Source organism: Motacilla alba, chromosome 2, assembly GCF_015832195.1.
Source record: "Motacilla alba alba isolate MOTALB_02 chromosome 2, Motacilla_alba_V1.0_pri, whole genome shotgun sequence".
In the NCBI taxonomy this organism is placed as follows: Eukaryota; Metazoa; Chordata; class Aves; order Passeriformes; family Motacillidae; genus Motacilla; species Motacilla alba.
In genome coordinates, this window is record NC_052017.1 from 125,288,295 (window position 1) to 125,313,096 (window position 24,802).

At 35.3% G+C, this 24,802-nt stretch overlaps 1 protein-coding gene across 6 annotated transcripts in view; it reads left to right on the forward strand.

Annotated features, from left to right (window-relative positions):
• Positions 1 to 24,802, forward strand: part of WWP1 (WW domain containing E3 ubiquitin protein ligase 1) — a 59,987-nt gene that overhangs the window by 30,973 nt on the left and 4,212 nt on the right. For 3 of the 6 annotated variants that reach the window (XM_038128721.1, XM_038128722.1, XM_038128726.1), the window contains 17 exons: positions 1,177 to 1,314; positions 1,412 to 1,478; positions 3,535 to 3,716; positions 6,687 to 7,038; positions 8,289 to 8,384; positions 9,008 to 9,182; positions 12,457 to 12,511; positions 12,606 to 12,690; positions 12,790 to 12,918; positions 13,835 to 13,907; positions 13,999 to 14,070; positions 15,055 to 15,143; positions 17,850 to 18,009; positions 21,066 to 21,199; positions 21,298 to 21,438; positions 22,398 to 22,518; positions 23,688 to 23,792. In XM_038128721.1, coding sequence (XP_037984649.1) covers positions 1,177 to 1,314; positions 1,412 to 1,478; positions 3,535 to 3,716; positions 6,687 to 7,038; positions 8,289 to 8,384; positions 9,008 to 9,182; positions 12,457 to 12,511; positions 12,606 to 12,690; positions 12,790 to 12,918; positions 13,835 to 13,907; positions 13,999 to 14,070; positions 15,055 to 15,143; positions 17,850 to 18,009; positions 21,066 to 21,199; positions 21,298 to 21,438; positions 22,398 to 22,518; positions 23,688 to 23,792 — 2,174 coding nt within the window. The remainder of the gene's footprint in view (positions 1 to 1,176; positions 1,315 to 1,411; positions 1,479 to 3,534; positions 3,717 to 6,686; positions 7,039 to 8,288; positions 8,385 to 9,007; positions 9,183 to 12,456; positions 12,512 to 12,605; positions 12,691 to 12,789; positions 12,919 to 13,834; positions 13,908 to 13,998; positions 14,071 to 15,054; positions 15,144 to 17,849; positions 18,010 to 21,065; positions 21,200 to 21,297; positions 21,439 to 22,397; positions 22,519 to 23,687; positions 23,793 to 24,802) is intronic. The other 3 variants (XM_038128724.1, XM_038128725.1, XM_038128723.1) reach the window with 2 other exon arrangements.

A 24,802-nucleotide genomic window follows, 5' to 3' on the forward strand; every position in this document is an offset into this window, starting at 1 on the left:
GCGTCTGCTGGTAACTGCTGCCCAACTACGCTGTCAAACCTGCTCTTTCAAGTAATAGCTTGGGGGTATCTGGCAGTAGGTTATGGCAGCCTCCCCTTTTTTCATGTTTATTGTTCACTTGTGATGAATGCTAAGAATTATTAAAAAAAAAATGGAAATGCTAGTGTAATGCATAGAAGTGCCTAGTTTAAATTTAACTTGGAATGCTATCATATGGAGGGAAATATGATGGCATGTCTTTAAAAACTAATCTTTTAATCTGAGAGCACAAATGCTAAAAGGTCTTAACAATTTTAACCTGATTAATGTGAACTCCTAGCTGACTGTGTTTGGATTTGTGACGTGTAAGCTTTAACTGTTGTACTTGTAGCAGTTGATTTAGAGAGAATTACGTAGTGTCCCCAGCATGTTTTGCCTCTGTATAATATATGTCTCTCTACAAACGTGTGTATTGCTTGTCAGTCAGATTGAATTAATTTACTGCACTGTCAGTTATCTCAAATTTTCTTTTGGTGATAATAGTATCTGATTTAACTTTTGGTTACCTGAGGCTTCCTCTCTTCTGTTTAATCCTTGGAGCTGCAATTTATGAAAATGTTAGTAAGGATTAATTAAAAATAGTTTTAAAATTGAGGGAGGACTCTATGCAGTCTTTGCATTTACTTCTTCCTCAAAGAGATGTTTTTTTAAGTGGTCTTTTAGAATTGTTTTTGGAAGGTGCTACGAGAAATGAATATAGGCTCTGGTTGTAAAATGAGGGATTCCCATTAATATTTGGATGTGTGGTTCAGAAGTTGTTTGACTTTAAGCCCCCACATGTTATGTAAGTAGTACATAATTTCCAAAGGGTTTAATGGAAACGGCAGACCTGGGAAATCATTAACAACAAAGTACTGAATCCTCATGGATTCTTTAGCATGCCTATGGAATATACTATGTAAACAGACAGTTCTTCTTTAAAATAAAGTGTGCATGTACACACAGCAGGTGTAAGTATATATAGCTCCATAGTGATTTCTGCTTCGATTTGAATATCTCTGATGTTCAGTTTTATAGAACCAAATGCATGTATCACATTTGTGTGTTGAAGGTCTCTTTTAATATTATTTAGAATTTAATTTTTCCTTTACCCCTTCTTTCCTTCTTGTCCCCTACCCACCCCAACTCCATTTTTAGTGGAGAAGGTGAAAGAACAATTGAAACTCTCTTTGGAAAACAAGAGTGGCATGGTGCAAACAGGTGAACTGACTGTTGTGCTAGATGGTTTGGTTGTTGAACAAGAATCTCTTACAAATCTCAGTTCATCAGCAACCAGTAAGTTAAAATGATTAAGTCAGATGATAATATTTAGATTAAGATTTCAAACAGATATAATAGAATATTTCTCTTGAATTTATTTCTTACTGTTCAGTAGAAGTTCAGCAAAATGGCGAGGCTGTACATGAAAGCAGAGATGCTTCAGCAAGAAGTTCATCCAGGTTGGAATTTTTTTTTTGTGTTTTACGCAATATGAAGTGTATCAGCAAATTTATCAGTTGAAATGTTTGGGTTGTTTGTGTTTTGGTGGGTTTTTTTGTTGGTTTTTTAAAATGGTTTTGAAGATAAGAGATTTTAGCTGTTGAGGTCTAAATTATGTTGCCACAGGTTTCAGAAACATTATTTGTTAGATAATTACATAGTTAAGTTCAACTGATTTGGAAATCTATAAAAATGCTGCAGCAGAAATTAGGGGAGCAGTGGCTCAGTGTACTTTTATGTACTTAATTTATTTTCTTTTGCTGCTTAAGAACCATTTCTGTTAGTGTCTACCAGCTTTTTTGCAATGTAGCACCTGAACGGAAGGAAGAGGGGAAAAAAAGCCTGAATTACTTCCTTCTCAGCCTTTTTAAGGTCATAATCAGGAACTTAAGAGACTTGTATTGAGTTTCACAAGCAGTATTTGTAACACTGAGGCCAAGGCCTGTTTCCTCCTGAAGTGGCAAGAAAAAGAGATTCAGACCAATTAAAAGCTTAATTCTTGGTTTCTCTACCATTCTAACCTACTCAAGGACTGGCTGGAGAGAAGTAGGATTAGATTTTTTTGCCCCCTCATCTTAGTAAGACAAATAGGTCAATTCAGATCAATTTAATGTAACTGGTCTGCTCAGTTACCTTGTGTGAACCCATTTCTGTTTAAGTTATTGACACTAACTGGAGTGAAAAAACATCCAGTTGCTATGCATTTGAGTGACAGGGACACATTTGTCCTTGTATGCTTGACTTGATTCTTTTTTTGAATTTGTGGGTGTTTGTCTCTCTTCCCCAATGGGTGCTCAAGATGACAGAGTGAGAATAAAACATTGCTTCTGCTTTTTTCTTTTTCATTAGAAAGATTTGGGACTGCTAAAAGTGATTTGAAACACATCTGCATACTGTTTTGAAGCAGTAGTAACAATCATTTGTTTTCATTCAGATATTGTTGCTGGAGATAATATCTCTTACTGGGATCCTGCTTTTGGTGTTCATATTTTAATTTACTGCAGTTTTCCACACAACTATCCAGTTGTTTTGATTTACAGTTTTAAAATTAAGAGATGAAGAAAAGATTTAAGGTAGCTTCTCTCCATGTCTTTTGGAGGTAAATTGAGTTTGTAGTCCAGAGCTGAAAAGAGATACTATTTCAATTCTCTGTTTATACTGATCCTTTGGAGCTGGGTGAGGTAGCATGGAAATGTTGCTTCTTCTGCTGCTTCTTACTCCATAAAGTTGGACCTCTAATGTTCTCACTTTTTTTGTGAGATAAAATAGTGAATAATTTCACTATTTAACCTCTACTCCTTGAGGTGATAAGTAGTTGGCATTGAGTGTAATTTTCAAAATATGTGTCTCTGGTGGATGGCTTTAAGCATTCTGAAAGAGATTTAAGTAAAAAACCAATGTGCTATTGTAACTGAACAAAACTTTCCATTCACAAGCCCTTAAAATACATTTATCCATGTGGCCTTGTAAACACAGAGCTGCCTGTGTGTATTTGTTCTCACAATGTGCCGTCCTGCCAATGCATAGAGAAGCTCATCTTATTTTCCTTTTACTGAGGGAGAATTTTGTTGCTTTCTTGTGTTATGAGTACTTTTAGTGATATAACTAAAAAAAACCAGTTCTTCTTCTTTCTTAATGAGAGAAAAGGCTTTCCTGCTCATAGCTGCACTTTGGAAGGGTCCCTAAGGCCATTTTGGAAAATGCTGCAGGTGCATCAGTCTGTTCTATTCAATTCTAATATGTCATTAAAAGTAAAAGAGAAAGTAAAAATGGCAACTCTCACCTGTTACAATTATCTGAAATCCTCAAAACCAATTCTTGCCTTTTTTTTAACAGTCAAGTGTGAAACCAAAATAATTATCTAGGCTGGAAACACCATGCTATAAACAGTTGTGAATTTACCACCATTTCTTTATTTGTTTCTATAGCATGATTTAGTGTAGCATTTAGTTTAGTTGTGTAACAGTTTAACATGTTGCTTATAGTAACCTGAAATCGTATCTTATTTTTACCAAGATCTGCCTGTGACATTTCTAATGGGATAGACAATCAAGTACCTTCCAGCTCTGTAATGCAGGATACATTCTGTGTAGAAGCTGTTAATGGAGACAGCACACCATCTCCTAATCATGTTGCAGCCAGACCCAAAAATACACCAGTACCAAAACCACTCGAAGCTCAACCTGTCAACAGCACTGGTAAGAATTGGAGAGTTATGGGAACATGTTCCATGAGGCTTTTTTGTCTAGCTGTATCTCAAGTTGAGCTACTTTTTCTATAAAATTTTTGTAGGAATTCAAAAGTACTGAAAGGATGTGGCTTGAATTTATAACTTTGTGTGTCCGCTTCTGTAAATTTTTTTGCAGTAGGCCCATTAGTAAATATATTGAGTTTCACACTTTATCATAAGCTCTTTTCTCTGACAAAGGAAGATTAGAGTGTCCAAAATCTTCCATTTTCCTGTCCTGGCTGATGAAACCATATTACCGTTTGTCTGGAGGAAAAATCAGGTTTCTTTTACAATTAATTTGAGTAACTATGGTTAAATTTTTCCTGACATTACATAAATCAGATTTAGGCAGGGAACTGCTGTGCTCTGAGTTGAGACGTGTTGCAGACTTTCCATGCCTTCAATTTTTTTCAAAAATTCAATTTAAACAGAGGTAGTGGCAAATACTGAATTTTTTTTCCTTTTTAGCACAAAAACATTGATTCTGACTACAGTTCACTTTTGGTTCAGTGAAACTAGTTTTTTGATTTGAAAAAAAGAAAAAAAGTTTTTTGATTTTCGTTCCTCTAAAAATAATGACTGTGCTTCATAAGCCCTTTGTCTTTTCTCAGCTGTTTTGGAGAGATTACAGTGATAGCACAGAGAAAAGAAAAATGTAAATAGAAATAGGCAAGTTGTTACTAAGTGGTAGAATAGAGATTGTCAAACTCTCTGTAATAGACTGGTATGGTTGGAAGATAACAGAAAGTATTATGAACTTTAAAAAGTAATAATTAAATTAGGTCTTCTCTGAAGCTTTTCTCTATTTGGAGAACTTTAATTTGATTCCCCTCTCTTTTCAGCTCAAGTCTAGAGGGCATATATATTATTAAGGCATTGCTCCCTTTTTCTTCAACAGTAGAGAGACCCATTTGAAATCTGTATTAGGATAGGATAATTGAAAAATAATTGATTTGTTGAAGTGGTAATATTGATGAAATCATCACTGACCTTGCACTGAGGCATTGATATAGGAGTAATCAACCACTCTACTGGTGGATGAAGATGTTTTTAAGGCAAGGCATAATACAGATCTCTGGCATTTTTTGATGACACTTTTTTTCCCAGTGTTGTGCGTTAGCAGGATTGTAATTCTATGTGATGTTGCCAGAATTGCTGTTTTAGGCATAATTGCTGAAGTAATCATCTGATGTAATGTTTTATACATCTGTTTTGGAGATGAACTTACTAACAGAGCAGATGATTTGTTCATTATTTTGCTTCTAACTTTGGTATGTACTCCTATTCACTCTTTAATATGGATGAGTTGAATTTTTAAAATGAAAGTTGAAATTTCAGTTGGCTTTTTTCTTGTGTAAATTAAGTTGTTGCTAATATAAGCAGAAATTTGAGGAAACTTGATCAAATTGTTCGTAGTTTTCATGACATGCTGAAACAATATAAAATCTTGATATGTCTTAATGTAGTTAATTTCTTTTGTGCCATCTGGAAGCAGTGTGAGTTACCCTGGAAAAGTTTTGTTCAAAAAGTAGTGCCTATAATAGGACTTAAAAATCATGCTTATGCATATCAAGAAAATTCATATGGTGCAGTGATAATTCGTTAAGGAAACTGACTTGCTAATTTAATTTCTGATGACAGAATTAAACAAGTGACCTCTTTAAAAGAATGGAAGAACATTTTGTAGGCACTAGTGTAGGCTTAAATTTTGCAAATGTGTATCAATAAGGTTAAGGGTATAGAATTAAATTATTTTCAGTCCTTAGCAGGACAAGGTGATAATGTACTGTAAGGTAAGAAATTTGCTTGAAGCATGTATTGCATATCCTTAGTCCATAGAAAATTGTTGTAATTGACATAGGTATAAGCTACTAAGTAAAAATAGAATTGTCACTGTATGGTGTTGATTAAGTGTGCAGAAAAGGAAAGTGCTGAATGGTGTTGCACTGCTTTTTATAGGGCCTTGACTTTTAATGGGTGTCCTACAGACTGCTGTACCTGATGTCACTTGTATAAGTTAGACCAGATCTTTATGTGCTGAGATACTGTTTGGTTAAACTCTGCAGATGATTGGTGTATTGTTTGCCAAGTGGACTTGGTACTAATAAAGCCTTCTTAGCATCCTTTGTCTGCTAAATCCATGCCTGCTTTAAACCTTTTATGAGATTGTGCTTGCTTCAGTTTGATGGCATTTTTATTGCTCTATAAAAGATAGAATTTATTTCCTTTGTAATTCTAAGGTAATTTTCTTCAGTCATTGAACTATGTAATTGTGTTAGCCAATAATAATTTTTATATTTTATTCCTTCTTTTGGAGGGGGATTTTTTTTTTTGCAAGTTGCACAGGTATAGGGTTAATCGTAGGGTTTGGTTCCTCAGCTCTGAAAAAGAAAAGAAATTACCTGTAGGAAATGCCTCTTAGTTTTCCAAATCTCATAGAGTAATCTCGTAATACTTGTTTTCATGTCCTACTGATCAAGATTGTTTTTTGAACTTCAGTATAAGTTCAGAGTTTTAAAAAAAAGGCTGTACAGTTTTGTGGAAAGCAGATGGGTGCCTCCTGCTAATCTAGACTGAGGTACAGCATTGAGTTGACCCAGACAGGGAGAAACCAATAAATAACTTATATATATATATATATATATATATATATATATATATATATATATATATATATATATATATATATATATATATATATATATATATATATATCTCCCTGCATAACAGGGAAGTACAGAGAATGACTTTCAAACTGTAAGCTTTAACTGAAGGCAAGGGTGTTGTGACTTTTTGTCATCTTAGCCAACAGTGCTGCTTATGGCATACAGGTGCAACTTAAATGCATTCCTTTCACGTCATTTACTCTGGAAGTTGGTTATTTGAAAAATAAATCTCATCGGATTCTGATACACAAATGTTATTTCCCATTTCTCAGTTAATGGTGAGTCATCTGCCTCTGCACCTGAAGCTGGCAATTCCTCTGTCTCCGAGGTTCCGATGGGTTCAGTTGAAGCTCCTGTGTCTTCAGCAGATTGCACTAATGATACAGCAGAACCTCAGTCAGCAACAGAAGCAACTAGTTGTTCTGAAAGCCACGCTTCTGCATTACCTGTTGTGTCTGCTGGACTGGAACCTGCAGCTGCAACAGAGTGTGCTCAGCCTAATGCTCGAAACAGCACAGCAGCAGATGCGGCAAAGCCGAGGGAATCCTCCTCCACGCCAAGTGCGTCTGCAGAACCCGTAAGACAGCAGCCTGGTAGTGCCAGTACAGAACCTTTGCCACCCGGGTATGTTGTTTGCTTTAATGCTATCATTTTGTGTCATCAAAATGTGCATATAAAGAAACAGAAACTTAATTCTATACAGGAATTGTCAAATGCAGGTCACCTGGCTGAGATGGGGTTATTTGATCTAAAATGGGATTTGTACTGCTGCTATAACTGGCTACTCTTGTCCCAGAAAGTAATAACTGATAACTGATTTGCTGAGATGGTATTGTGATCTTAACAGACAAACTCTTGGGTGTAACAGATGTGAAGGTTTTTCATTTGATATTTTCAAACTTATTTGGGCCGTAATTCGTTATTCCTTTGTCTCTTAGTAGTAGGGACCAAAGCACAAAGAAGTGAAAATGAGTAGTCTATAAATGCTTGTAGGTGCTTTCTGTGTAAGAATGAGTTCAATAATGTTATAGTTAAAAATAAAATTTGATGTGTATGTAGGTATGTGCTAAGAAGAGCTGGAATATTTTAATTTTACTGGATTGTTTGAAATTGCTTTGGAAGTCTTTAGTAGTAGCAGGCCAGGTGTTCTGCCTACATTTTTAGGAACTAATTTTTTATGTAATAAAAACAAATATATATCAAATGTGGACAAGCACTTCACCTTTTCATCTAATGTTTATCCTGGTTTCCTCACCATTTATACATACTTTTATTGCTTTGTGGTAGTTCTCGGCATTATGAAACTTCAGCTGTTGGTGTAGCTCCATCTTCACTGTAGATTGTTTCGCAAAACGAAGTAATCCCCAGGGATATCAGATACAGAATTCACCAGGATAGGAAATAGAAACACAGGAAAAACAGCTGATAGCACACACTGCAGGTTGACTCTGAAAGATGCTGTTTGTTGGATACAGAGAGCAGAGCTTCAAAATGTAAACACTCTCAATTTTAGAGAGACATGAACTTGGAAATGCAAAGAATGCATCTAAGCAGTTTTGGAATGAGGTTTTTTTAGCATCCAGGCATTGAATAGATAATTAATTGACTTTGTTGCAAAGTTAAATATAATAGAAAAATGCTTGTGAATATTGATGTATACTCATTATGTTATAAATCCTTTAAAGTTTTTATGGTGATATCAGTTAAATAGGAAGTGACTAATCTGTATTCTGGTGTGAATTTTCTTTGGTGTTTGAGAATGGGTTTTGGCCCATGGTATTTTTACTCAGTGCCAAGGTACTTTATTTTTTTAGTGGGAAGTCCCAAAGATGTATTTGCATGTTCACTTATGTGCAAGTCTCTTTCTCTTGAAGGTGGGAGCAAAGAAAGGATCCTCATGGTAGAACTTATTATGTTGATCACAACACACGAACTACAACATGGGAAAGACCACAGCCCTTACCTCCTGGGTAATGTACACTTCTTGAATTAAATATGAGAAACTTACTATATATTTGTTTGTTTGTTTGTTGCTAGAAACAAACAGCAGCTCATCAAAACTGTATTCTGTATCATATATTAAGAGGTCCTAGCTTTTATTTAATTATATTAATTACAGCTAGTGTTACAGGAATGTTGATACTGGATATGTCACTAGTTTTGGTCGCTTCTTCAAATACAGCTACTAAAGTATTTTGTTCTTCCTTTAAAACTTAAGCGTGAAATAATGCATATATGATCGCCTTCATTTAGGTGGCACCACTAAGTGTAGTGCACTGGTTCCAAACCTCAGATTTCCCAGCAAAGTGTTCTCTGTGAAGTCTGCTAATATTACTTGCAGTCACAGGTGTTTACAAAGTTTAGAATGAGATGACAGAGAGCTGAGTAGGCAATTGCTTGAAGTCTGTGTATGCTCATTGTGGTTGTTCATCTGCCAATTAAGTTGAGGTACTTTTGTGTCCTTTAGAACATGAAATCATGCCTGTGACTCCAGTAATTCATTTAAGTACCACCTAGGAATTTGGCAGAAAGAGAAAATCAGTTAGTAACACTACTGAAAGAATTAACTGTTAACATTTGTGTTTCTTGAAAGCTGGGAAAGGAGAGTTGATGATCGTGGGAGAGTTTACTATGTGGACCACAACACCAGAACAACAACGTGGCAGCGACCAACAATGGAGTCTGTGAGGAACTTTGAGCAATGGCAATCTCAACGGAATCAGCTGCAGGGAGCTATGCAACAATTCAACCAACGATACCTCTATTCGGTAAAGTATACGCATTTGAAATTAGTACAAAGGTATAGGTACATTTTTTGTTATTTCACTTTAAAGAAAGGGATTTTGTAACTATTCAACCATATGTGTTAAAAGATGTTTAGCATCAGTAATTTAGATTCTGATTATTTTGAAAAAATTTAAAAATCATCCTTTTATTGGATGAAAATCAGAAAGTAATTTCAGGCAGAAAGTACTCCCTTCTGAGTTTGTTTCCTGACATGAGCTTTGTATACTGCATTTTACATAATGTTTTTAATGCCAGTAGTAACAGGTACAACTAAAACTGTCCCTTAAACTGAAAAAGAATCTAAATGCTGTTAGGGGTCATTATGAGCATTAAATAGCCTTAAAAACTGTTTAGGTGATTAGAATTCCTTCACTTATACAAGTGGCAGTTCTTTTACTTTGAAGGTTGTACATCTGGTTCAGCACTGGAATCTCCTACATGGTTTTCCATTTCTCTCACATAGTTGCTAACTTCTGCCTGAAGAAAATATAAGTAGCTTCACAGAGAGTATTTCTTGAGTCAGATTTTCCCATCTGTGACTGGATAAGTAAAATAGTTGTTTCTTCAGAGTTAAGAGTGATGGTGGTGCCTGTATGTCACTGTCACACTAAACCCTTTAAGAATTGTGCTTGACTTCTTAAAAAAATGATCTGATTTTAGAAACTTTGTAAGTGATTTGCAGCAAAGCTAGAGTGTTTTAAGATGAAATCTTTGAAGTATAAGTCTAAAACAGCTTCATTGGAAGGGGACTCTCTGAATGTGCAGACCTTAGTTTAAATTTGATTGGCTTTATTCACACACCTCTCTGATGCTGCAGTATTACATTTAAAAATTCTCAACCTCTCATCATTGAATTAGACATTATATCTTGTCACTAGCAATAGCAGAAACATGCATCACCACTAATTTTCTGAACTCCCAGGACTGTGCATCAAATTCAATTTATTTTATGCAATTAGAGAAAAGTAGAATGGTCAAGGCTAGAAGGGACCTCTTAAGGTTATTTGGTCCATTGTCCCTCCTCAGGAAAGGCCACCTAGAGCCAGCCATCCAGGACTAATGTCTTGTAAATATCTCCTGGATGGAGACTCCACAACCCCTCTGGGAAACCTGTGCCAGCCCTTGGTCACCCTCCCAGGAAAAAGTGTTTCCTGATATTTTGAGGGAACCCCCTGTGTTTCATTGGTGTGCCATTGCCTCTGGTCTTGCCACTGTCGACCAGTGAGAAAAGCCTGGCTCCATCCTTTTTGCACACTCCTTTAAACACACTGGTAACTTCTAATGCAAATTCAAGAATCACAGCTGAAGCACATAGAGCCAAAAACACTTGCTTGGCCACCTTTGTGTACTACTTTGATCAGTTGCATAATACATCTAAAAAACCTCTCACTTTTCTGATGCCAAGATTTTTTTTTTTGCTAGATTTATCCTTCAGTGAACAGTGTATTTTTTAAATTAAATTATGTTACTTCCTTCCTTAAAGGATAACCCTTACTGAAAACCACAGACCTATTCCTTAAAATGTCTCGTCTGACCTTAGAATCAAATGAGGATTTGTTAGTGAGAGAGAATATACCTGAAGGAAGAGAAAAGAAATCTTGACTGCTTGCATCTCTTCAGAATTCTGTTTTCTAGCTATTATATCTGTTGCACAGATAGAACTCACAGTTTATTGAGGAGAAAATTGAAATTTTATTGAAGAAAGAGTAGTGTTTTTCTTTTTTACTTTAGTGTGCTTCTGTATACTTTTCTTCTAGAATAGTTAAGGTCAAACTTTTCATGCTTTTAAGGTCATACCTTTTCATGCTCTGGTGACATACCCGGACTCTGCCTGTATACCAGTTTGAGTGAGACTGCCTTTTATTTTTGGGAAAAAGTAGATGAATACTTTCAGTTAGAGAATGTTTCGATTACCTTGAGTGGTCATAGCTAAACTATGTAAAGAAAGAAAAGTAGGTGGGATATAGTTATTTGAATTACTTTAATTTTTACCTGGATTAATTTATCGTAGTCATTTCGGAAGTGAATCTGCCTGGTCTTTCAGTGTGTTGTGTTAAATGTACAGCTCTGTGTGGCCAGGAGCCACACAGAAATCCTCAGACCCATTAAGAAGATCGGAAATATCTGAACTGTGCCTCCATTCAGTTCTTTGGCAGACAGCTTTTTCCTTTTGTGCACTATTCTTTTACAGTCACCACAGAGAAATTTTTGGTTAGAGGATTATTGTGATTGTGTGGTCTCCTAAAGCAGAAAAGACTAACTGCATTTGCTGCTGAAATAATGATAAATTCTCTGGTCACGTGTAGTAGCTGGTGGCTGGAGCAGCTACACAGCTCAATTTTGAGTGTAACTAATGCATTTCCTTCTGACCCTTGATCTATTTCTCCTTCAGAGAAAAAATTTCATAGATTTGTTTTGCCTAAATTTGCTCCTGTAAACTCTTACTTGATATTTTTGTATTGCAAATGCTATAAAAAGCAGTATTAGTTCCTAAGACACTCTTTGGAAAACACAGCTTGGCTCTCCTATATCAAAATTTCATCCTGCACCCACACACACTAGAAGTTAGCATCCACAAATTTTTAGGGGTGGATGCTTTTAATTATATATCAGAGCATGGATCCTAGAGTCTGTGGGATTTCTGCCTTTTATTTTTTCCATGCTTTGTATTTTTGGGAGCCGCTTGGGGACTTCTGCAAGGTTACAGTATCTTATGAGCTTAGCATGTGTTTCCATGATAATGTAATCCCTTTTTTTCCCCTTCTAACTTTCCTGTATGTCAGTATAACTTTATCCATCTGCATATGAATGCAGCTGCATTTAAAAAAAATGACAATGTTGAAAAATAGCCAAACATCCAGGGAAGTTATCATGTATTGAGGAAGTAAAACCCCCTATGTTGGCAGTAGTCACTGTGCTTGGAAATGTTTATTATGGTAAAACTTGTTCTTAAACAAGAACTTTGTGCTTATCTGCTGATCCATGCTTCCTCAAAACTTGTATGAACTGCACCTCTTTGTATGAGCACTCAAGTTTGCTGTAGGAAGGGAAAGGGAGGGTACATTGCATTGCAAACAAGTGTGGAAAGCCTATTTTATATAATCTAAGTTTCTTTGCAAAACCAGATTAAAAATTGCATGATGGGGTTTTTTGCAGAATGAATAGTCTTCAGGACTAATGGTAATCTTAGAACACGCTGAGAAAATAATACGCATAATATTTGGCCTAACTGAAAGTCCTCTTGTTTTTAAATAGGCTTCGATGTTGTCAGCAGAAAATGATCCACTTGGGCCTTTACCACCAGGCTGGGGTAAGTTAATTAGCTGTGGGTTTCAGGAAGTGGCAGTTACAGAAAATTGGAATGCAGTTGTTGTATAGTGGATTTTTTCCTTTTTTTCCCTTAGAAAGAAGAGTGGATTCAAATGATAGGGTGTATTTTGTAAATCATAACACAAAGACAACACAGTGGGAGGACCCTCGAACTCAAGGGTAGGTGTGTATAATGACTGTGCAGATTCAAAAGATCTTGCTTAATTCTTTTATATTATGATACAGGGGAAAAAGCACTGATTGCAATTTCTTTTGCAGTTTACAAAATGAGGACCCTCTTCCAGAGGGCTGGGAAATCAGATATACCAGAGAAGGTGTCAGGTACTTTGTTGATCACAATACGAGAACCACCACCTTCAATGATCCTCGTACTGGGAAATCTTCTGTGTAAGTGAGAAATTGAATATATTTTTGAATGTTTTACCTTTTTATAATTAAATAGTGAAGTTTTCTCATACTGTAAAATGATCTACACTTTTAGCTGGAATTGCACACTAAATTATGAACAAGTTTTATATTATAAGTTTAATCTATTTTAAAATTTTATCTGTGACTTTATCTATGACACATTTTGCTGTACTGCTCTGATGTTCAATAGTTTTTATATGCTTTTGAAGTACCAAGATTGTGATAATTTTATAAATAGAGAGGGGCAATGAGGTTAACTTGAATAATGAACTAATGTAACTAATAGTTGCATTTTTAAAGTAACAGCATATGGTCATTAAGAGTATTGCTTATAATGATATACACTCTACCAACAGTATTGTCTCTAACAAAGTAGTTCTAAATACTTCTGAAAATGTTTACATGCAAATCTTCTTTTAAATATTTTGATTAGAAGTATTGACCCAACCTATAGTGGCTTTCCTAATGTCTTTTGTATGGGGTAGGGTTTACTTCTGTCAACATAGTGATGACTTATCATTCAACAAGCCTGTAGAATGTTGCACTAGAACATCCTTCATAGTTCCAGAAGAAGCTGAATTCATACATTAGCAGTCTTTCTCTCAGTGAAGATGATAAATTAGATGTCTCTCCTTTATGTGACTTGTAGTTTTTACACATTTCATAGGGATTTGATACCCTCTTGATCTTTTATCTTTCTATCAAATTTGGTAAATTGACTTAAAAAAATGGGATAAGGGATGGTGGAAAGGAAGACTGGCATTCCAAACCACCTGGTGCATTTGATCATATCTTACAATAACAATTTTTGTGTATTTTTGAAATCTTCATGCTGTTGTTTAGCATTGAATTGATGTCTGCATGCTTAATGTATCTCCAATATGTTTCCTTGCAGAAATAAAGGGCCACAGATTGCTTATGAGCGTAGCTTTAGGTGGAAACTTGCTCATTTCCGTTACTTGTGTCAGGTACTGATTAGTAATTATTTATTTATTGAAACTATATGAGTTTTTACAAATGTATGGGCTACCTTTTAATGTTATTGCTTTGTGATTACAGTCCAATGCGCTGCCAAGTCATGTGAAAATCAATGTATCCAGACAGACTTTGTTTGAGGATTCCTTCCAGCAAGTAAGCCTGCAAAAATTATTTTGTTTGTTTATCAAGACAAAGACAAGAAGAACAAACATGGCCATAGTTAGTTCAGACTAATGGTCCTTCGGGCATAGTAATCTTCCTCTGATATTAGCTAGTGGGGGTTTCTTAGGGAAGACTGTAAGAAAAGAAGTATTGTATATAATACTTTTACCGTATGATCTTTCATTTTCCAGCTGTATACAATTGAAATGCTTCTTGAGTTTGAAGTGGTTTCTGAGTATTTTAGTAATCCTCAAGGGTTTTCTCTTCTATGAGCTTGTCTGTGCTCTTCTTGTGAACTTTTTGCATCTACAGCCTCCTGTAGTAGAGTTCCATAGCTTAACCTACTATGGCAAACCACATAGGATTTGCTTTTCTGATTCCTGTGTGTACTTAGATACCTTACGATATGTTGTTTTCTCCATTTAAAACTGCTTTGTCCTTCAAAGATTAAATCTGTGTAATTGAAGCTTACAGTCCTTGAGCTCTTACAGTCTGCAGCCAATGAGGTATGAGAATTCTTGCTGCTGTCACCACAAGACCTCTAGGCAGGGATTCTCTATAAGTAAAAAAAAAGTATATTATAAATGAAAGTATATTGAACTTAGTCTGGATTAAATTACGTATTTTAAGTGATTTCCCTAAAACCAAAAATCATATATATCAGATGAAGTGCTTTTTTACCTGTTTCCCTTAAATAATGACTGCCTTAGGAACAATGTAAGAACAGGGTACCCATACAGCATTACTTTCCAGATATTTCTTCCACTTGTTAACAATCTACTCAAGGATTTTAAGTCCAAGTTGGTATTTTTGTGTGTAGTTCATTGATTGCTTGTTCCATGAGGTGGTCTACTTGCTTTTCAAATTTGAGTAACATTTGACATACATACAATTTCTGTGTCAACGTAAATGAAATCTGAATGAGTGATGTGGTAACAATGCATAATTTATAACAATCATTTATTTTTTTAATAGATTATGGCATTAAAACCCTATGATTTGAGGAGAAGATTATATGTTATATTTAGAGGAGAAGAAGGATTGGATTATGGTGGCTTGGCAAGGTAAAAGAAATTTTCTTAAATAGCTTTTATTTTTTTAATAGCACTCTAGCCTTGATTTCTCTTGCAGTCTGACCCTAGGTACCTTTTTAGTCCCCCTAAATGTATTAAGGAGGTGGAACTGGCAGCACTGGCTATTGTCACAGGTTATAACTTCACCTTGGTAAAACTATGGTCTCAGTTTTTCAGTTCTTTGACAAAGAGTTGTGTTTAAATTGGAATGAAATTAATTGCTTTGTCTGAATTATTTCAGAAACTTTCTATCAGAAAGTTCAATTTTCCTAGAAGTAGGAACTGTGGGAAAATGAAGTGTTCTTGTTATCTGGAAAAATGGCAAGCGAACACCAGATTGGGGCTGATAAGAACAGAAAGGAAATAAACAAAAGGAGAGTAGTGCAGGTATGAAGGAACAACTGGCAGACTGTGTTGGCTCCACTGGAATGTGAAACAGCTGGACTATGGGTTTTTCTAGAATCTGAAGTGGGGAAAAATTTCAGAGGGGAAAAATCTGATAACAGGAAAACCATAGACAAGATTTCATTTCTTGACCACAGAGAATACAACCACTGACTACTGCTGCCAGTTACTTCAATGAAATGTTATTGCTAGGAAAAAAAAATCAGTACTACTGTATATCCAGGGAATTGAGCAAGGTCATAGATGATAGAATTTTTTTAGTTAGGTTGTTTTTTGTTTGTTTGTTTGTTTGTTTGAATTTTATTTTTTGTATGTAAATTCTTTATATGTATATTCTTTATATGTAAAGATCTTCTGGTTTGGTTTTGTTCTGGTTTTATGTAGCTTCCTGCATTAAAACTGAATTCAGTGAAAATGTGTAGTATTTATATGCAAGGAAGCTTGCCTCTGAAGGTTGAGCTTCTTTCGGGTATGTGGTGTTTTGCTTCTCATTACAGTATCACATAGATTTTTGGGGTGTGATTTCAGGGAGGAATTAAACTTTTGCTTTATATGGGTTTTGTTTGGTAGGGGTCCCTGTTGTGAGGGCCATAGGTTTAGGATGGGAACCAGAACAGTTCATAGATCTTTCCATAGAGAAGATGTTAGAATAATTCAACTGAAGTGTGTTAATCAAACAAAGTAGAGAATGAATAAATAAAGGAATAAATAAAAAATATATAAGCAGTGTAGTCTCATAGTTTCATAGTTATTTAAGTCTTGCCCAAGATTTTTAATGTGAAGCTGAGAACCAGCCAGGATCTCATTGTAACTTGAGCTGAGAGTTCTTAAGTGACACTAAATAAATGTTCATGAACTGACTAATGAAATACAGCATTAATACAAATATGGATCAGCTGTCTCTCAGCAGACTAAACTCAGTGTTCCTGTCAGATTTTTACCTTGGATGTAGCAGGACCAATCTGACATTATGTCCTGTGGCAAGTTTTTAGCTGTTGATACGAAAAGTTCATTGCTTCTGCAACTTCTTGTTAATGACTGATTTAGTTTATTCCTCCCTTGTTATCTGACTTGTTCTAATTTAAATGCCTATTAAATTTGATGCTTCTGTGTAGTTAATGTAATTGTCTCAGTATGAAACTTGCCTAGAATGCTGCACAACATTCTCATGCTTACTGGAAGATATGCGGAACCCTGTTAGGGTTATTGGATCCTGGCTGCCTTTCTCTGTTTACTCTTTCTACTTGGCCTTTGGGTTGGAAGTGTATCATAGTGACTCATGATCCATGACTTGAGTTTCATGGCGCTGTTAGGAGAAACATGCCAGCCAACCTAATTTTTGTTCCTTGGTCTTGAGTAACTACAAGGATAGAAGAGATGCTTCTTAACTATGACAGCTGAAAGGCAGTCAGAATGGAATTCAGTCCCTGCAGTTATTATAGGACAGACTTTCAGCTGGTTTTATGGGTTATCCCTAGGCCTGGTTGTTTAGTACCAAACATTTACTGCCTGATACAAAAGCCCCTGGGTGTGTATGACTGTTCTGAGGTCTCTGCAAATACTATATGTGCAAATATTGTAAAGCAAGAAGTATTATCAAAATCACCTATCTGAACACTGAATACCAGATTCTGGTATTATTTCAGATCAGCTGAGTTGAAAAAAATTAAGGTGGTGAAAAACATGTATTCATTTAACCTCAGCAAAAAGATGCTTTTACACTGTCATGTCATGTCGGCTTAACCAGTGCATGGTAATTTGGTAAACTTCAGTAACTCAGTGTGTGTTTTAGTCAGACTGGAAAAGCAAATAAGGTGTGCTGAGGTTTCAATTTGTTTGTTTTGTTTTGTTTTTTTCTAAGTTGTTTATAATTAGCATGGAATAATCTGTGATTTTTTTTTTGAGTAAAGATGTAAGTTGTAGACAGTAAAGTAGGCATGGGCAGGGTAGTTGCTGTGTACTGGTTGAGGCAAGAAATGTGTAAGAAATAAATGTTACTGATAGGCAGCTAAAACCTCTGCTGTTAGGGTGTGTTCAAGATGAAAATCTTAACTATAATTTCTAAACTTTGGAAACCATGATTTTCTAACATTATTTGGTCTAATAATTAATTTTCTATATTTAAGAAATATATAATACCATATATTATTCTGTGATTCTAATACAACGCTGTTTATATTATTTTTCAAAGTTTGCATATATTTTGACCGTTTTGCTGGTTACCTAAGGGGAATGGTGATAAACATCTGTATTTGATGGTTTTTATGTGTATAAATGTTTTTTTTTCCTTAGAGAATGGTTTTTCTTGCTTTCCCATGAAGTACTGAACCCTATGTACTGCCTATTTGAATATGCTGGCAAGAGCAACTATTGCCTGCAGATAAATCCAGCATCAACAATCAATCCTGACCATCTTTCATATTTCTGTTTCATTGGGCGCTTTATTGCCATGGTAGGTTAGATTTTTAAGGTTTTATATTTGCTGTAGCTATACATTTACTCCTGAACAGTATTTGTTTGTACAGTTATTAAAGGTTATATTAATCTCATAGAAATGGAAGATTAAGGCATATAAGTTTATTGAGAAAATTCCCTGAGAGTTAAGTCTCTTGCACACTCATGTTTCCTGGAAGAGTTATCAAAGTTAATATGATGTTCAATATAATATTTTATTTTCATCAATTGGATGTGTGTACTTCATGCAAGCTGTTGTCTGAGTGTCTGAATACTGATGCTCTGAAAAATGTGACTAAATATTTTGTGAAAAAGGCTCCTCAGTTGGACCTGATATACCTGAGGATATTTGAAAAAATGAGTTAGAATGTTTTGCAGAGTACACTGGGCCTTAATTTAAATGTATATAAAGTAAAATACTGAGGAGACCAGAAGCTGTCAGGGAGCTGATTCTCTGCCATCCAATTTCTCTTAAACTACAAGCTGATCATTTCTTCGGTATCAGTGAGTCAGTCTTCTGTAGTGAATCCTGTTCTGTCACATTTCTTTCCCTCCATGTAGTGATACAGTCATCTTCCCACATAATCATCATGTCTACAGGTAGTCCTCAGCAACATCCCTCAACCCAGTGAATAGTGAAACCAAAAAGAGTAGATAGAAGTGCATTTTCATACTGAAGAGACTATTGCCTCATGTTGTTCAGGATTTTTGTACAAAATTAGAATAAACACAAGCCAAGCGTCACATAAATGAAAAAATACTTTCAGACTTAAAATAAATTAGGTTTGGGTGGTTTCTTAGTTCTGCTTTTCTTATAGATGCTTCTTAAGAAATGTATTCAGCTATGATAATAACATCTCTGATTTCAAGTGTTTTATGGCTGAGTTCACAATTGTTGTGCTGTCATGAAAATTTACCTCATTGGGTTTACACTTTCAATAGGCTGCCACTTTTTTTCTTTATTTTAGAGTCCTCAGCAAGTTACAGGGCCACTTAGCAGGAAGGTGTGATAAAGCCAGTTAGGTGCTAGAGCCATTGTTTCTTTGCTGGTGATTTTTGATCTTGTCTGTAAGAAACTTAAGGAAAGCTATTTCATTGTAGTTTTTCAGGACAGCCAGGACGAGGGAAGAGACGAGAATTCTGACTCCATGTTTCAGAAGGCTGGTTTATTACATTATGATATATATTATATTAAAAATGTTAAACTAAAACTATATTAAAAGAATAGAGAGAGAGGAACCATCAGAAGGTGAGACGGGAATAGAATGGAATGAATAACAAAGTCCTGTGACTTCCAGAGAGTTTGAGCTAGTTGCATCCTTGATTGGTTATTAAGTAAAAACACTTAACATGGACCAATCAAGGAAGCACTTGTTGTATTTTACAGTAACAGATAGTTATTGTTTACATTTTATTCCTGAGGCCTCTCAGCTTCTCAAAAAAAGAAAATCCTGACAAAAGGATTTTCATAAAATATGTCTGTGACATTTCATAACAGTACAGATAATAGTAGAGAACTTAATAAAAGTAATTAATGTAATTAAAAGACAAACTTTTATTTCCTGAAGTATTTATGTGTTTATATTTTAAATTCTCTAAGTGGGGCAAGACAGAGACCTGTGTAATGCTGCTTAATGTGGTCTGCTGCAAGGTTTGATTATTTATGGTTTATACTGGATGGAACTTTCTGCAGTGCTTCCTGGGATACCCTCTAGTGGCTTAAGATAGCTCAGGTAATAATGCAACTGGGAAATGAAGTGGCAGTTTCTGTTTTTCTCACAGTTCTAAAATAGTAGTGAGGTTTTTAGTTTTGAGTGCTGAAGTAGCCACAGTTGTTTTCAACTGAAACAGGATTAAACATAAAGAATACACATCTTGCTTCATAATAAAAACCTGTTAAATGAAGTTGGCTGTGGCGACTTTTATATTTTGCTGTAAGATTATCATACACATCAAAAAACATGATTTTAAGCAGAAAATCACATGCCCAGATGCTGCACTGTATGTGGAATTTCTATCAGGTCAGCCTCCCCTGAGAAGAATAAACTAGTTTCGAAGTAAATAGATGTATAAATAAACAAACAAATAAATACAGGTCTTTAAGAGAACTTCTTTAAGGTCTCCTTAAGCAGAAGAAAATGCATAATAGACTAATCCTTAAAGGGGGAAATTAGGTGGGGAAAAAAGATGGAGCCAAGAGGTAGTGGCTGTTAATGGCTAAATGGCTGTTAATTGGCTCTTCTGCCCTCAGAATTTCAGCTGAGAGGAAAGAGAATGCCATACTTGGCCTATGTTTAGGATGTTTTTTTAAAAAGAGCTATTTTAGTGGAGAAATTGTACTTGATAGAGCTGAGGGGAAGAAGGGGTTTTCATGGTTATGGTTGTGCTCCGTGACCTGTCAGATGCACTGAGTCAGTGTAGAGGTCAACACTGTAGTAGTGTGTGTGCTTCAGTACTATTATTATTCAGCTTACACCCTTTGTGCATGTGTGGTGAGACAGCGTCACCATGTTTTGGGTTTGGGTTTTTTTTTTGTTTTTGTTTTTTTTTTTGTTTGTTTGTTTTTAATTTTGTGGAGAACTTAATTCCTCAGTTCTGTTACTCACCTATAAAAAATGTGGTTGCCAAAGGTCTTTCTTACAAGCTGCAGTAACATTCTGTAAATGATGATGTTGCTGGATGTATGTATGTAGTAAAAAAATGGCTGTAATACTCAAGTAGGATCAAATATTCTGATCAAGGAGGATAAAGTAACACTTGGCAATTATGCCTATTCACACAACTAAGGATGAAGCCCCTTTTATGAGAAGTTTTATTTTTAATCACATAATTTCTAAATTGTAATAACATATGCTTGAAATTAAATTTTGTCCATTTTTTTGCTACCCATTTAATTTAATGTTTTGTTCTTTATATATATGGCTTTATGTAGCTGCTACTGCTATTGGGTGCTTTTCATTATTTGAAGGAGAAAGAAAAAAATACTTCAAGTCCAGAAACTCTTAATTAATTCAGTAGTTCAATAAAAACTAAGCATATTTTTCTGTTCAACAGGCATTGTTTCATGGGAAATTTATTGACACTGGCTTTTCTCTGCCTTTCTACAAACGAATGCTGAGCAAAAAGCTTACTATTAAAGACCTGGAATCTATTGATACTGAATTTTACAACTCCCTAATTTGGATAAGGTTTGTAGTTTATTTTTTTTGTGTGTGTATTTGATATTTTATGGATTTTTTTTGTTTATATAGAATTCATTGCAATATTTTTTTTTCTTTTCATCCAGGGATAATAACATTGAGGAGTGTAACTTGGAAATGTACTTCTGCGTGGATATGGAGCTCTTAGGGAAAGTAACCTCACATGAACTGAAATCAGGAGGTTCAAATATCTTGGTAACTGAGGAGAACAAAGAAGAATACATTGGGTAGGAAGATGTAGATGCTGAAAAAATGTTCCATGTTTCTCCTGTTGCTCTAATCTTTTTTGACACATTGGTGTCTGTTGGTTTGTTTTTGTTTTATTGTTTTACTTTTTCTTCCCATGTTACTATGTAATTCTTGTGACTGTTATTGAAATGGTACCTTGGTACATGTTACTGTCTTGATACACAACTGCTTGGTACAAAAGGAGACCATGTGGAGAGAAGATGACCTGTCATGCTCTTATATGTACAGTGAGAGAACAGGTGAAACTGAAATGGGCAAGCCTGTTTTCAGTAACTTTAAGTAACAAATCCAGGTAGAGGGAAGATGTCTATTTGACAGAAGATCCTAAAATTGTTTAGAACTTTGCTATAAATGTGGAAACTGAAATTCAGAATGGTGTGTATTCTGAAATTCAGAATGCTGTGATTTCAACTGGTTTTTTAAACTCTTTTTACTACTCTTTTCTCCTTATTTCCTAATTTTAGGAATTTTTAGAATTTAGAATTTTTTTAGAAATGAATCCTTATTTCCTAACAGAACCTCTGTTTCTGATCTGTCTATTCAGTGGTCTCAAAAGCAGATATACACAGATCCTTTTCTGTGATACAGTGTATGTCCAGTGCTGCACATAAAGTTTCCACTTAAATTAGTGGTCTTCAGTTTCTCAGATAAATAGTTTCTATACTATATAGATAAATTAAGGTTAATAATAATATTTCTTTTTAACTGGGATGTTAATCTAAGTTACATCTTGCTCCTTTACTATTATCTAAATGTGATGATTTGTGATAATATAGTATAGTAGGTTCCTTATAGTTAATGGAATTGAACAGTGTAAGAAGTGGAACTTGAGGGATTCTTTCCTGATGGGAACACATACACAATCCTATGTGTCTGAACTTCTTCATGTTGAATGCTAATTGATGTTTAATTCATGTTTGGTTTTGTTCTATCCCAGGCTAATGGCAGAGTGGCGATTTTCTCGGGGAGTTAGAGAACAAACCAAAGCTTTTCTTGATGGTTTTAATGAAGTAGTTCCTCTTCAATGGCTACATTACTTTGATGAAAAGGAACTGGAGGTGAGGTTTTTTTATTCAGCATTTTTACCTTTTGCAAAGGTAATACGTATGGAGAGATAAAATGGATAGGTCAGGTTGAATCTCTTGTCTACCCATGCTGCATTTGATAGCTTCTGGAACATGGAGAATTTATTAAAAGCAGTGGGATTAAATCATGATAAAAATTGAATCAATGTTCTTGAATCAGTGTTTTGGTGTTCAGCACTAAAATGTATTTTTGAAAGTTTCTGTGAAAGTATATGAGATCACTGATGGATCTGTGAGTCACAGACTTTTCCCTCTGTGGTAGATGGGTAGAATTACGGTGTAACAGATGACACAGAAGTGATTGTAGTGTATAGTGATTGCTTAGGATCAAATACACTGTCTAAGACAGGTTCTAGGGTTCTTATATTTAAAGCTTGGAGGAACCAACAATGCATGAAATGGAACTTTGCAGATCCTCAGTATACAACCCAAGGGCTGGTAACAGGGATTGCTTGCATGCTCCACGTTTACTTAACAATCAGCCTGGCTTGCGTTCACTTTTGGGGTTGTGATGTGGAGTAGGGACAAAAGGCTCTGTAGTAGGGACAAAAGGCTCTGTAGTGCTGTGCTCATTTATTTCTGTGAGACTTGAGAACTTTCCCTGTATTTAATGAGCAGTTTTCTGAAACCTTCTTAAGTTAAATAGGGAGATTTTTTTTCTAAAAAAAGACTTTGCTCAGTCTTTTTCAGTGTTGACTTTCATAGGAGGCTTTGCCTTTAGCACTTTCAGCTTTCATTGCTTCTTGTAATGAATAATTTTCAGACTTATACTTTGCAGTATGTTTTATCTTTATTAGTAGCAGCAACAATTTAATCATCATCGTTTTGGAATATGAGGTGAAGATTTAATGGAAAGGCTAATATACTCCTTAATATAAAAATTCCTCTTATGGAAAAGGTAGTAGCTTTTATTACTGAGCTATTAGTTGGAAGATACCAAGTCTCTGGTATTCAGTCTTTTGGACCACTTATATACATACACAGTTTTGGATAACGGAAAAAGTAATTGTGTTGTAAAATAAAAGAAATTACCAATCCTTTTTTCAGAGCAGAAACTTTCATTTTTGTTACCATGTCTCATACAAAATAAAAAATACTGTTAATTTTTGTGTTTAATGTGAAGAAATCATTCTCTTTTCTAGGTTATGCTCTGTGGTATGCAAGAAGTAGATTTAGCAGACTGGCAGAGGAACACTGTTTATCGGCATTACACAAGGAATAGCAAGCAGATCATATGGTTCTGGCAGGTATGTTAATCAGTTACATTTCTGATTTCTAGGGTATTTTTATCTGTAGCACAAATGCCATGCGGAGTGGAGGGCTGTCCAAATGAAGGTTCTTACAGCTTCCTTTCTTTTTTCTTTTCAGAGAAGGAAAGGAGGATTACTGGTCTTTAGGGAGGATACTTTAGGGTGAGAAATGGCAGACAGATAAACACATTACATTTGGATGCTGGCTTATGAATATTTTCTTCTGTATCTTGTCCTTACTGATTATTCAGTGAGGTTATTTTATTAGTAATGATCTACTGTCTAAATGTTCTTATATGTAGTACACCTGTACATTTTCACTTTCCAGTACATGAAGGGAGCCTACAAGAAAGATAGAGAGTGACTTTTTACTAGAGCATGTAGTAACAGGACAAGGGGAAGTGGATTCAAAGAGATGGTAGCTTTAGGTTAGATATTAGGAGGAAGTTCTTTGCTGTGAGGGTGCTGAGGCACTGGAATAGATTGTCCAGAAAAGCTGTGGATGCCCCATCCACGGAGGTGTTCAAGGCCAGGCTGCATGGAGCTCTGAGCAACCTGGTGTAGGGGAAAGTGTGCCTGCTGTGGCAGAGGGGTTGAAACTAGGTGATCTTTAAGGTCCCTTTCAACCCAAACCGTTCTGATTCGGTGATCGAAAAATGTCACTTTAAGTACTTATGATTATTTGTCATATTAACTGTTGCAGTCTAGCACTGACTCACATTTTAAAGGAGTTGGCTGAGGAAAACCCTCAAATACTATTCTGGCACTATTCTACAAATTTTCCTAAAGAGAAGTCAGACCTAGGATCTTCCTATCTTTTGAAAAACCACCATTTTAGAGATGCTTTTGACTAAGTTTCTCTGGGAAAGTGGTGCAAATCAGTTATTTCCTATCTTATTTATATCATAACATCTGATGATAAATCTTTTAAAGATGCTTGGTACTGAAAGAATCTAAACCAGACGTTTAAGTACCAACATTTATATGCAAGTCTTTCTTAGTCTTGA